This window comes from Homalodisca vitripennis, chromosome 3 (assembly GCF_021130785.1).
Source record: "Homalodisca vitripennis isolate AUS2020 chromosome 3, UT_GWSS_2.1, whole genome shotgun sequence".
NCBI lineage: Eukaryota > Metazoa > Arthropoda > Insecta > Hemiptera > Cicadellidae > Homalodisca > Homalodisca vitripennis.
This window is the reverse complement of record NC_060209.1, coordinates 205,799,557-205,813,226: the sequence shown is the minus strand read 5'-3', so window position 1 is coordinate 205,813,226 and position 13,670 is coordinate 205,799,557. Positions and strand designations below refer to the sequence as shown.

Here is a 13,670-nt window from a genome sequence, read left to right as displayed (position 1 = left end):
GGCTCTTGAGGACTGCGATGGAGCAGCGCTTGTAGCAGCACTGTCACTCACCCCCCGCCACGCCCTCACGCCCTGACTGACGAGGTGGACTTCCACAGGGAACATGAACGGGAACAGAGGAGTATCCTCCGGTTTAAAACTCTCCTCTCCGTAGTCTTCAACCTGGCCGTAGAGTTCTGCAAATAAAATGTTTCTTACAACAAATATTCAACCACAGAGGCTCTTGAGGACGGCGATGGAGCAGCGCTTGTAGCAGCACTCGTTACTCACCCCCCGCCGCACCCTCACGCCCTGACTGGCGAGGTGGACTTCCACAGGGAACATGAACGGGAACTGAGGATTATCCTACGGTTTAAAACTCTCCTCTCCGTAGTCTTCAATCTGGCCGTAGAGTTCTGCAAATAAAATGTTTCTTACAACAAATATTCAACCACAGAGGCTCTTGAGGACTGCGATGGAGCCGCGCTTGTAGCAGCACTGTCACTCACCCCCCGCCGCGCCCTCACGCCCTGACTGGCGAGGTGGACTTCCACAGGGAACATGAACGGGAACAGAGGAGTATCCTCCGGTTTAAAACTCTCCTCTACGTAGTCTTCAACCTGGCCGTAGAGTTCTGCAAATAAAATGTTTCTTACAACAAATATTCAACCACAGAGGCTCTTGAGGACTGCAATGGAGCAGCGCTTGTAGCAGCACTGTCACTCACCCCCCGCCGCGCCCTCACGCCCTGACTGGCGAGGTGGACTTCCACAGGGAACATGAACGGGAACAGAGGAGTATCCTCCGGTTTAAAACTCTCCTCTCCGTAGTCTTCAACCTGGCCGTAGAGTTCTGCAAATAAACAGTTTCTTACAACAAATATTCAACCACAATTCAAACAGTTATAAGACGTACATCCTAAATTTTCATTTGGGGCATCTGCAGTTTAGAGTGAGGTATCGGCAACACTGGGAAGCAATGGCGAGCATCTGTCTGTCTTATGGCGGGATCCCGCGTCATAGAGAAGCTATTTAAAATCATACAAATCACATATTTAAAATTGTCTCTCTTACGACTTAACCTTGCTTTTATTACAATGAATATGTAAATATAATTCAATTTGAAGTACTGTTTTTTAACATAAAATACAACATACCATCATTTGCATTGTCTCTATTTCAAGACTATTTTGACTTTTTCCACTATTTAAAGACTATTTCAAGTCCCATAAAAAATATTATTATATTAGTAATCATGAAAAAAATCTTTTTATGTACGTTTTTCACTTTTTAAATTCAGTTTAGGAGAATAGTGCACTTTCCCCTAAGGCTTGTTGTAGACAGAATACACGTCTGCAGGAAGGATGCGATAACAATCCATCTGCGTTACCGAGCTGTGTATCCCCAAGTGATAGGTCAGGCCGCACGTAACATAGATTACAAATATTTGGCGATATTTTTATGTTTTCTTAACTTGTAAGTAGGAACGCAATACAATTTCACGACAGTCCATTAGATTGATGATGTCTCCTATACAAATCCCCAAAACAAATGAAATAGATCATAGTTCAGACATCATTATCTAGGGTATTTAGAAAATATTATTATATATTTAAGGAACATGTCCCTTAAACAAAACATGAGAAAAATGCAAATATAACCGGTATAAGATTATTATTATTAGCCTATTGAAAGATAGAAATAGATTTTGATTATGCACAAAGAGCTCCGGCACTTTTTAGTGTTATGAATCAAGATAAAATGAATATCCTTGATACAAATATAAGCAAACCTAAACTCTACTATCAGGCATGGCCGATGGTCGAGCGGTCTCAGATGTCGGACTTTGGATTTGAGTTAGCGCAATCGTGTCTGTAACATTTTAATCTTTTCCATCGATCTTGCACTGCATTTGTATCGATTAACCCTTACTATGTTTGATACGAGCTTCGCCACGCACAGGCCAGTGGCCCATGAGGACGCGCAATCTTGTCTGTAACATTTTAATCTTTTCCATCGATCTTGCACTGCATTTGTTCGATTAACCCTTACTATGTTTGATACGAGCTTCGTCACGCACAGGCCAGTGGCTCATGAGGACGCGCAATCATGTCTGTAACATTTTAATCTTTTCCATCGATCTTGCACTGCATTTGTATCGATTAACCATTACTATGTTTGATACGAGCTTCGCCACGCACAGGCCAGTGGCCCATGAGGACGCGCAATCATGTCTGTAACGTTTTAATCTTTTCCATCGATCTTGCACTGCATTTGTATCGATTAACCCTTACTATGTTTGATACGAGCTTCGCCACGCACAGGCCAGTGGCTCATGAGGACGCGCAATCATGTCTGTAACATTTTAATCTTTTCCATCGATCTTGCACTGCATTTGTATCGATTAACCCTTACTATGTTTGATACGAGCTTCGCCACGCACAGGCCAGTGGCCCATGAGGACGCGCAATCGTGTCTGTAACATTTTAATATTTTCCATCGATCTTGCACTGCATTTGTATCGATTAACCCTTACTATGTTTGATACGAGCTTCGCCACGCACAGGCCAGTGGCTCATGAGGAGGCGCAATCTTGTCTGTAACATTTTAATCTTTTCCATCGATCTTGCACTGCATTTGTATCGATTAACCCTTACTATGTTTGATACGAGCTTCGCCACGCACAGGCCAGTGGCCCATGAGGACGCGCAATCGTGTCTGTAACATTTTAATCTTTTCCATCGATCTTGCACTGCATTTGTATCGATTAACCCTTACTATGTTTGATACGAGCTTCGCCACGCACAGGCCAGTGGCTCATGAGGAGGCGCAATCTTGTCTGTAACATTTTAATCTTTTCCATCGATCTTGCACTGCATTTGTATCGATTAACCCTTACTATGTTTGATACGAGCTTCGCCACGCACAGGCCAGTGGCCCATGAGGACGCGCAATCGTGTCTGTAACATTTTAATCTTTTCCATCGATCTTGCACTGCATTTGTATCGATTAACCCTTACTATGTTTGATACGAGCTTCGCCACGCACAGGCCAGTGGCCCATGAGGACGCGCAATCGTGTCTGTAACATTTTAATCTTTTCCATCGATCTTGCACTGCATTTGTATCGATTAACCCTTACTATGTTTGATACGAGCTTCGCCTCGCACAGGCCAGTGGCTCATGAGGACGCGCAATCATGTCTGTAACATTTTAATCTTTTCCATCGATCTTGCACTGCATTTGTATCGATTAACCCTTACTATGTTTGATACGAGCTTCGCCACGCACAGGCCAGTGGCTCATGAGGACGCGCAATCATGTCTGTAACATTTTAATCTTTTCCATCGATCTTGCACTGCATTTGTATCGTTTAACCCTTACTATGTTTGATACGAGCTTCGCCACGCACAGGCCAGTGGCTCATGAGGACGCGCAATCTTGTCTGTAACATGTTAATCTTTTCCATCGATCTTGCACTGCATTTGTATCGATTAACCCTTACTATGTTTGATACGAGCTTCGCCACGCACAGGCCAGTGGCTCACGAGGACGCGCAATCATGTCTGTAACATTTTAATCTTTTCCATCGATCTTGCACTGCATTTGTATCGATTAACCCTTACTATGTTTGATACGAGCTTCGCCGCGCACAGGCCAGTGGCTCATGAGGACGCGCAATTATGTCTGTAACATTTTAATCTTTTCCTTCGATATTACACTGCATTTGTATCGATTAACCCTTACTATGTTTGATACGAGCTTTGCCACGCACAGGCCAGTGGCTCATGAGGACGCGCAATCATGTCTGTAACATTTTAATCTTTTCCTTCGATATTGCACTGCATTTGTATCGATTAACCCTTACTATGTTTGATACGAGCTTCGCCACGCACAGGCCAGTGGCTCATGAGGAGGCGCAATCATGTCTGTAACATTTTAATCTTTTCCTTCGATATTGCACTGCATTTGTATCGATTAACCCTTACTATGTTTGATACGAGCTTCGCCACGCACAGGCCAGTGGCTCATGAGGACGCGCAATCATGTCTGTAACATTTTAATCTTTTCCATCGATCTTGCACTGCATTTGTATCGATTAACCCTTACTATGTTTGATACGAGCTTCGCCACGCACAGGCCAGTGGCCCATGAGGACGCGCAATCATGTCTATAACATTATTTTTTTCCCTCGATATTGCACTGCATTTGTATCGATTAACCCTTACTATGTTTGATACGAGCTTCGCCTCGCACAGGCCAGTGGCCCATGAGGACGCGCAATCATGTCTATAACATTATTTTTTTCCCTCGATATTGCACTGCATTTGTATCGATTAACCCTTACTATGTTTGATACGAGCTTCGCCACGCACAGGCCAGTGGCCCATGAGGACGCGCAGAGGTTCCATGGCCTGAATATTCTTGGACCTCATTGTGTTGCCTTATTTCTGTAGCCTTTTAAACAATAAGATTTCGGCAATTCGGATGCAATTTTACTTTCATCGATCACTTGAAACTAAAAGTATTTTCAGACATAAACGCTTATATGATCCAAAGATTTACGGTACCTTGTTCTCAATGGATTTAAAAGTGTCTCTGACATAACCCGTAAAAAAAAATCAATACAGCAACAAAACATCCAGAGTAAATTATATGCGATTTGTAAATGGAAGGAACAATATTATTTAATTTACTAGGTTAAATTATTATAAAATATTCAGTCCACCTCTATAATGAGGTATAGCCACCTTGTATCCTCATCAATGAGAAATGGCTTTAATATCTACTACTACTACTTATACTCAAATCAAATCAAATCAAATCATTTCTTTATTGCTTTTAGACAATATATAACATTGTATAGCAGTCGTCATATATTCAAACAGCAAATACTCTACACACTCACACACAGTCAGACTTACATTTCACTCATTCACACTAATTCATACTATCTTTGGATCCAGATTTTAAATTTTGGTAATTTAAGATATTTTAGATATCCCAGCGACTCATCATAAACTCCTCTAGCGAATAAAATGCTTTTGACACCAACAGGCATTTGAGACGAGTTTTGAATTGGATTTGATTAGTTGCATTTGTTACACTTTCAGGGAGCTTGTTGATTAAGCCGACGCCAACCTGATGCGGTAAATGCTGAGATACCGCCAGTCTATGACTATGGACTCTAAAGTTGTCCCTGGCTCTAGTTTCATACTGATGAAAGTCCCTGCCCCGGACTAGAGTGCACTTCGATTGACAGTACAGGATCACATGAAACATATAGAGACAGGGCAATGTCAGCAAACCCAGCTCCCTAAAAGAGTCCCTACACGACTCTCTGTAATTCAACTTTGCAATAATTCTAATTGCCTTTTTTTGAAGCCTGAAAACGCGTTCCATCTTGTGTTTAGCACAGCCCCCCCACAGTCTCAAGCCATACGCAAAGTGCGGATATATGAGACCGAAATATGCCGTCATTAAGACTTCAGGGGAACAGTATTTAGCTAGGCTTCGCAAGGCAAATATGCCAGAAGTAATTCTAGCACATATATTGTTAACGTGGTCGTCCCAGGTCAGACCTTGATCAATGTACATCCCCAGGAATTTCGTGGATCCAGTTTCCTCTAAAAGGACATCGTCCACAAATACAGCAGATTGCCTTGCAAATTCTCTTGGTCTTAGGCAGAAATTGATGACATTTGATTTTGATTGGTTCGTTTTCAAATTCCTGTCAGTAAAATACTGAATGCATGAAGTCAGTTCTACAAATGATGTGATTTCCAAATCTTGTGTAGTTTTTCCTTTGAAGCAAAGAGTCGTGTCGTCGGCATACTGAATCAGATCACCATGCTGGATCACTGAGTTAAGTCTACAGACGTAAACCAAAAAAAGAATAGGCCCAAGAATAGAACCCTGAGGGACACCGTGGGCTATTTTAATTTTACTAGAGATGACATTCGAAATCTGCACGCATTGATCTCGATTCTTAAGATAAGAAGCAAGCCACGCGTTTGGCAGACCCCGAACGCCACATTTTTGTAACTGGTGCAACAGTGTTTCATGATGCACACAGTCAAATGCTTTGGATAGGTCAAGAAATATGCTGAGCACTTGTTCTCGCCTTTCCAAGCCATCAACAACATTGTTCAAAAGACTGTTTACTGCGTCAATTGTTGATCTTTTTTTCCTGAAGCCAAATTGTTCAGGATTTAGAATTTCATTGCTTTCTAGAAAGCTTTCAAGTCTTTCACAGAAAACCTTTTCAAAAATTTTGCTGAAAACTGGAAGAATTGAAATTGGACGATAATTGCTGGTTTTGCAAGGATCGTCTTTTTTAAAAATCGGTATAACTTTAGCTGTTTTCAGTAGACATGGAAATGTTGCAGATTCAAATGAAAAATTTATCAATTTTGTGAGTGGCCTCAAAATGTACCTAAAGCAACGTTTGAGTAACCAAACTGACATCCCGTTAGCGTCACACGATTTCTTTGAATTCAACCCCTGTACGACACGAGCTAACTCCTCCACACACACAGGGGCCAGAGCCATGGATGCAACCGGTTCCCTAACACCAATTTCATGATACTACTACTACTACTATCAGGAATTCTATCTCGTGCACATAATATACATTTAAAACCTACCATCGTGACTGGATTTCTTATATAGAGGCTGGTACGCGCTGTTACACACCAGCTGTAGAGCTTGTACCAAGTTGTGACCACAGTAGTGGGACGAGTCTCTCTTCACCAACGGTGCATTCCTGGCCGCACACCCTAGCAGCATCAGGCAGGCCGTCAGCAACAAGGCAGCTATCTTGAGTGAGACTGACATCTTTGTCTGTAAGCAGACAGAAACTGTACAGAGTCTGGTATGCGCGGTTACACACCAGCTGTAGAGCTTGTACCAAGTTGTGACCACAGTAGTGGGACGAGTCTCTCTTCACCAACGGTGCATTCCTGGCCGCACACCCTAGCAGCATCAGGCAGGCCGTCAGCAACAAGGCAGCTATCTTGAGTGAGACTGACATCTTTGTCTGTAAGCAGACAGAAACTGTACAGAGTCTGGTACGCGCTGTTACACACCAGCTGTAGAGCTTGTACCAAGTTGTGACCACAGTAGTGGGACGAGTCTCTCTTCACCAACGGTGCATTCCTGGCCGCACACCCTAGCAGCATCAGGCAGGCCGTCAGCAACAAGGCAGCTATCTTGAGTGAGACTGACATCTTTGTCTGTAAGCAGACAGAAACTGTACAGAGTGTGGTACGCGCTGTTACACACCAGCTGTAGAGCTTGTACCAAGTTGTGACCACAGTAGTGGGACGAGTCTCTCTTCACCAACGGTGCATTCCTGGCCGCACACCCTAGCAGCATCAGGCAGGCCGTCAGCAACAAGGCAGCTATCTTGAGTGAGACTGACATCTTTGTCTGTAAGCAGACAGAAACTGTACAGAGTCTGGTACGCGCTGTTACACACCAGCTGTAGAGCTTGTACCAAGTTGTGACCACAGTAGTGGGACGAGTCTCTCTCACCAACGGTGCATTCCTGGCCGCACACCCTAGCAGCATGAATAGCGTGGTTGGACCATGGACCCCGTTTACCGTAAATCAACTGGAAAAGGGAAGTGGATGCGCAGCATAGGCAGTAGCTCTGTCCGTGAATCCGTGAATGAGTGGGGCCGATGTCGTGGATGCGCAGCATAGGCAGTAGCTCTGTCCGTGAATCCGTGAATGAGTGGGGCCGATGTCGTGGATGCGCAGCATAGGCAGTAGCTCTGTCCGTGAATCCGTGAATGAGTGGGGCCGATGTCGTGGATGCGCAGCATAGGCAGTAGCTCTGTCCGTGAATCCGTGAATGAGTGGGGCCGATGCAGTGGATGCGCAGCATAGGCAGTAGCTCTGTCCGTGAATCCGTGAATGAGTGGGGCCGATGTAGTGGATGCGCAGCATAGGCAGTAGCTCTGTCCGTGAATCCGTGAATGAGTGGGGCTGATGTCGTGGATGCGCAGCATAGGCAGTAGCTCTGTCCGTGAATCCGTGAATGAGTGGTGCCGTTGTAGTGGATGCGCAGCATAGCCAGTAGCTCTGTCCGTGAATCCGTGAATGAGTGGGGCCGATGTCGTGGATGCGCAGCATAGGCAGTAGCTCTGTCCGTGAAACCGTGAATAAGTGGTGCCGATGTAGTGGATGCGCATCATAGACAGTAGCTCTGTCCGAGTTAAATACAATAATCGTGACGAAAAAATGTCGTTTTGGGTGCCTTAATTTCGACTGGGAAGATGGAAAGTACCCTTCTTGCACACCTTTGCAGTAACGTAAGGTAAACTGCGCCTTGTAAAATAGGACATTCTTTACTTCACTAAAGTAAAGGCGGCTGTTAATTATTTTTACAGGAAAGCATTTTTTATATTAATAAATTTTTTAAGGCTAAATTGGTCTACATTTGTTTATGTTTAATAATTTTTTGTCATTACACATCAAACGTAACACCGGCACTCGTACTCTTAATTTCGTAACCGCATTTCATCGAATACTACCAACGGGTAAACTTCTGAAACTTATTGTACTAGTTGTCTAGATAATAACGTAAGAAACGGCAAGGGTGTCTTAACATTTCCAGTTAATTTTGGCTTTATGTCAATCTGTGTTCAGGGAGTCATAAAAACATTTTTCAGTAGGTGTAGCTCGCTAACGAAGCGTTTTCTGACTTACATATTTTTATACAATTTTTCATTATATTTCTACGATGTAGAAATGCGGAAAGAACTGCAATAGTCGTCCTGCATATCTATTATGTATTATGTAGTTAACATTGCATGCTGTGTCTGTTAGGTTTTGGTATATGTGTTATTCAATTTCAAACTTTTTTATTACTAAACATAATAATTAACTGTCAGTGATATTCTAAAAATATTAGCTCGACAATACGAACATTTTGGTAAAATGGAAATGCTATTACTTGGAGTACTATATCGGTTGTAAATTGTTAAATGAAAAACAGGCCGAGGTAGAGCCACGAACATATTGCCTGAGTAATGGTAACCTATAGTAGGTATTTAAGAACTGAATCTACTAATTATATAAATTTCAATTAAGCATTTGTTTACATGCTGCTATTTTATCCGGGTTCGGGTTCATTATATCAGTCAAGACAATTCTCAGTCACCTTCACGGTATGATAAGAAGTTACAGATAACAGTAACACATTAATAATGCACGAAAAACTTGCATGGCTGTAACAATTTCAATGCAAATAAGTCTAAAATTAAAGACATAATATTTAAAAAACTATAATGGTTCTTAGTTCATCTATTCGCCATTAAATGTTATAATCTTCACCCCATGTTAGAAGATTTATCTAATTGACAGAATAACACACACTAACCTCTAATCGTTAACGAATACAATAAAGCACAGATTAAAAAAAAACCTTCCTAATCTAAGAACTCACTAAAGTGCAGTAAATGGTTCCTATATGGGAGAATAAGTATTTTAACACAACCTGAAATATCTCTCGAGGATTTCAAAGATAAAAATAGCTTTTAGTAAGAGTTTTCCGCGATATATAGAGTAAAATTGATTATCGAAATGTTATTGTCGCTAATTTGTGGACAATCAAAACCAACCAAGGACTGATATACAACGAAGAGCATGTAATGAGGAAGAACTTTAATTGGTTAAGCAGCAATACACTTTTCTTATGTCAACGATGTTTTAATATTACGTTAACGTTAAATGGAACTGCATCTTGTTAGTGGAAAAAGATCACACAAAATTACGAAACTGTGACAAGCAATAGTGACATACAAAGCGTTCTAGACAGTGACATGTATAGGCTATTAGTTGACACGCTGATCTGCTACATTACGCTATTAGTTACGTTTACTATCATAGTATTATTATATTTATATTTAAACATGTAAGTAATGAAATAATTATTAAACCCTCAAGTAAGTTAATCAATAGAAAACATTTTTTTCATTTTCAAGGGATTATAAAAATTTAACTCTCAAAGATAGAAATAACGCTAAAAAGTGTAACTAGTAACCAGCAGTAGTGTTGTGTAAAAGTGTATTATATATACAATATAGAAAAATATATGTCATAAAGCTTACTGTGATCAAAATTATTAAAAAAAATAATTTAGAGAAAAATATTCAATATTCTTCGTCAGAAAGATTGTCACAATTGTTCTGCGTAAATGTGTCTTAGCATTAAAACGATACAAATGTATATAACAGTGTTCTTAGAAGTATGTCTAATAAATATAAAACGTACTTTATAAAACACAAATAAAAGTGGCTAGACGACACAGACCTGAGAGTGGAGAGAAGAGGAGGGGCTGGAGTCAGACTGGTCGACTATCGCTCGCTACGAAGCACTGACTCCTCCTTCTCTGACGCTGCAGTTATAGCTGCCTCCCCTGGCGGTCACCATTATTATATTTCATAACTAATTAATTCTTCCCTTCTGTTTACAGCAAGGAGGTTGACGTAGATATTGATCGTGTACGAAGTGCTTTTAAGAGGGTAATGAGAAAATTTTCCAACCGACGCCTTGGAGAAAGAATAGCGCCTTTTTATCCGTCAGTGTCATCTGAAGATTGCAGTCGGGTTGGCCACAGAGATTAGATTCTCTATTATTATGTCGTCCTTATAGTCTCCTATTAAGTTTCTTCAGCAGTTCGTCGACAAATTGTATAAAGGAACGTTGGTTAAATAAGTTATACGTTTGTTATAGTGTTTAAATATCTGATTAAAACTTTATAGTGGTCTTCTAGTAGTCCACCAGCACTGCAAAATAATTTGAGTAGTGTAAAATTAAATAAGGTTTTAAATTGTAAAACGATCGCATTTTGCCGCAAATTATCCGGAAAATAAATTTAAGGTTAACATCTCGTATTTATATTGACGGATCCATTCATGTAAAACCATTAACGTAACAAACATAACAGTATTTGAATGATAGTTAACACTTTACAAGAATGCTACCAATTAATAAACAACACATTGTAAATTTATCACATATTTATATAACAAAGAAGATATATACGCACTTAAAACCCCAAACTGTTAGTTCGAGTAAAGTTAGCAAAAATGTATACAAAAATAACAACAACAACAGCAGGATTGAGCGAGGGTTTCCTAGAGCGTAATTATTATTCAAAGTTTGAAAATTAGAAACTTTGAATCGGTTTTAACTCATAGTAAATATACTCAAGCACTTTTACGTAAGGAATAGGCGCCGTAGAAAACTTGTAATAATAATAGCAATAACCTTTGCCTAAACAATAACATAATTATTGCATACATGCATCGGGTACATTAAAAAAGTGTCCAAAAATTTCCGGAAAGAATAAATATTTTTGATAAGATTAAGTTAGAGCTACAAACAGTTACTGGACATAAAAATCAAATTTGACGCGTATTCAGCGACCAGCTACTTCTTCGGAGGGGGGGGGGGACGGTCCACAAGGAGTCAGAAGAAAATCTTCATTGTAATCATAAGTTGGTATTATTAACAAATTAAAGGTCTTTACTAGTAAAGTACAATGCGGCAACCCGAGCTCAAACGGAAAGCCGAGCCGGATAAGTCAGCCGTTCACAGATGGCTTGAGTTTGTAATGTAAGCCTCCAAAATTGTTTACAGTTAACACCTTCACTGTGACACGAGTCATGTACCGAGTTTACTTTACGAGCCGGAAATGTCTGCCGTTCACAGATGGCTTGAGTTTGTAATGTAAGCCTCCAAAATTGTTTACAGTTAACACCTTCAATGTGACACGAGTCATGTACCGAGTTTACTTTACGAGCCGGAAATGTCTGCCGTTCACAGATGGCTTGAGTTTGTAATGTAAGCCTCCAAAATTGTTTACAGTTAACACCTTCAATGTGACACGAGTCATGTACCGAGTTTACTTTACGAGCCGGAAATGTCTGCCGTTCACAGATGGCTTGAGTTTGTAATGTAAGCCTCCAAAATTGTTTACAGTTAACACCTTCAATGTGACACGAGTCATGTACCGAGTTTACTTTACGAGCCGGAAATGTCTGCCGTTCACAGTTGGCTTGAGTTTGTAATGTAAGCCTCCAAAATTGTTTACAGTTAACACCTTCAATGTGACACGAGTCATGTACCGAGTTTACTTTACGAGCCGGATAAGTCAGCCGTTCACAGATGGCTTGAGTTTGTAATGTAAGCCTCCAAAATTGTTTACAGTTAACACCTTCACTGTGACACGAGTCATGTACCGAGTTTACTTTACGAGCCGGAAATGTCTGCCGTTCACAGATGGCTTGAGTTTGTAATGTAAGCCTCCAAAATTGTTTACAGTTCCTTCACTGTGACACGAGTCATGTACCGAGTTTACTTTACGAGCCGGAAATGTCTGCCGTTCACAGATGGCTTGAGTTTGTAATGTAAGCCTCCAAAATTGTTTACAGTTAACACCTTCAATGTGACACGAGTCATGTACCAAGTTTACTTTACGAGCCGGAAATGTCTGCCGTTCACAGATGGCTTGAGTTTGTAATGTAAGCCTCCAAAATTGTTTACAGTTAACACCTTCAATGTGACACGAGTCATGTACCGAGTTTACTTTACGAGCCGGAAATGTCTGCCGTTCACAGATGGCTTGAGTTTGTAATGTAAGCCTCCAAAATTGTTTACAGTTCCTTCACTGTGACACGAGTCATGTACCGAGTTTACTTTACGAGCCGGAAATGTCTGCCGTTCACAGTTGGCTTGAGTTTGTAATGTAAGCCTCCAAAATTGTTTACAGTTAACACCTTCAATGTGACACGAGTCATGTACCGAGTTTACTTTACGAGCCGGAAATGTCTGCCGTTCACAGATGGCTTGAGTTTGTAATGTAAGCCTCCAAAATTGTTTACAGTTAACACCTTCAATGTGACACGAGTCATGTACCGAGTTTACTTTACGAGCCGGAAATGTCTGCCGTTCACAGATGGCTTGAGTTTGTAATGTAAGCCTCCAAAACTGTTTACAGTTAACAGCTTCACTATGACACGAGTCATGTACCGAGTTTACTTTACGAGCCGGAAATGTCAGCCGTTCACAGATGGCTTGAGTTTGTAATGTAAGCCTCCAAAATTGTTTACAGTTCCTTCACTGTGACACGAGTCATGTACCGAGTTTACTTTACGAGCCGGAAATGTCTGCCGTTCACAGATGGCTTGAGTTTGTAATGTAAGCCTCCAAAACTGTTTACAGTTAACAGCTTCACTATGACACGAGTCATGTACCGAGTTTACTTTACGAGCCGGAAATGTCTGCCGTTCACAGATGGCTTGAGTTTGTAATGTAAGCCTCCAAAACTGTTTACAGTTAACAGCTTCACTATGACACGAGTCATGTACCGAGTTTACTTTACGAGCCGGAAATGTCCATAAAACCAGCCAAACACTCCATAAAAAACTGTCCATTTTTATTCATTGACATAGTGAACCAGCCAAACACTCCATGAAAAACTGTCCATTTTTATTCATTGACATAGTGAACCAGCCAAACACTTTATAAAAAACTGTCCATTTTTATCCACTGACATAGTGAACCAGCCAAACACTCCATAAAAAAAACTGTCCATTTTTATTCATTGACATAGTGAACCGGCCAAACACTTGATAAAAACTGTCCATCTTTCATTGACAACCATGGTCAAACCAAAAAA

General features: G+C 40.9%; 2 protein-coding genes across 2 annotated transcripts; both read right to left on the bottom strand.

Moving 5' to 3' along the window:
* Positions 1-620: 620 nt before the first annotated feature.
* On the bottom strand, positions 621-6,859 carry LOC124358051. Its single transcript, XM_046810335.1, has 2 exons — positions 6,625-6,859; positions 621-831 (listed from the first exon to the last, which is right to left on the bottom strand). Exons 1-2 carry the CDS (start codon positions 6,812-6,814, stop codon positions 632-634), a joined length of 390 nt encoding a protein of 129 aa, XP_046666291.1. The 5' UTR covers positions 6,815-6,859; the 3' UTR covers positions 621-631.
* Positions 6,860-6,861: 2 nt separating this feature from the next.
* LOC124358052 lies at positions 6,862-7,244 on the bottom strand. Its single transcript, XM_046810336.1, has one exon. It carries the CDS (start codon positions 7,204-7,206, stop codon positions 6,862-6,864), a length of 345 nt encoding a protein of 114 aa, XP_046666292.1. The 5' UTR covers positions 7,207-7,244.
* Positions 7,245-13,670: the final 6,426 nt, after the last annotated feature.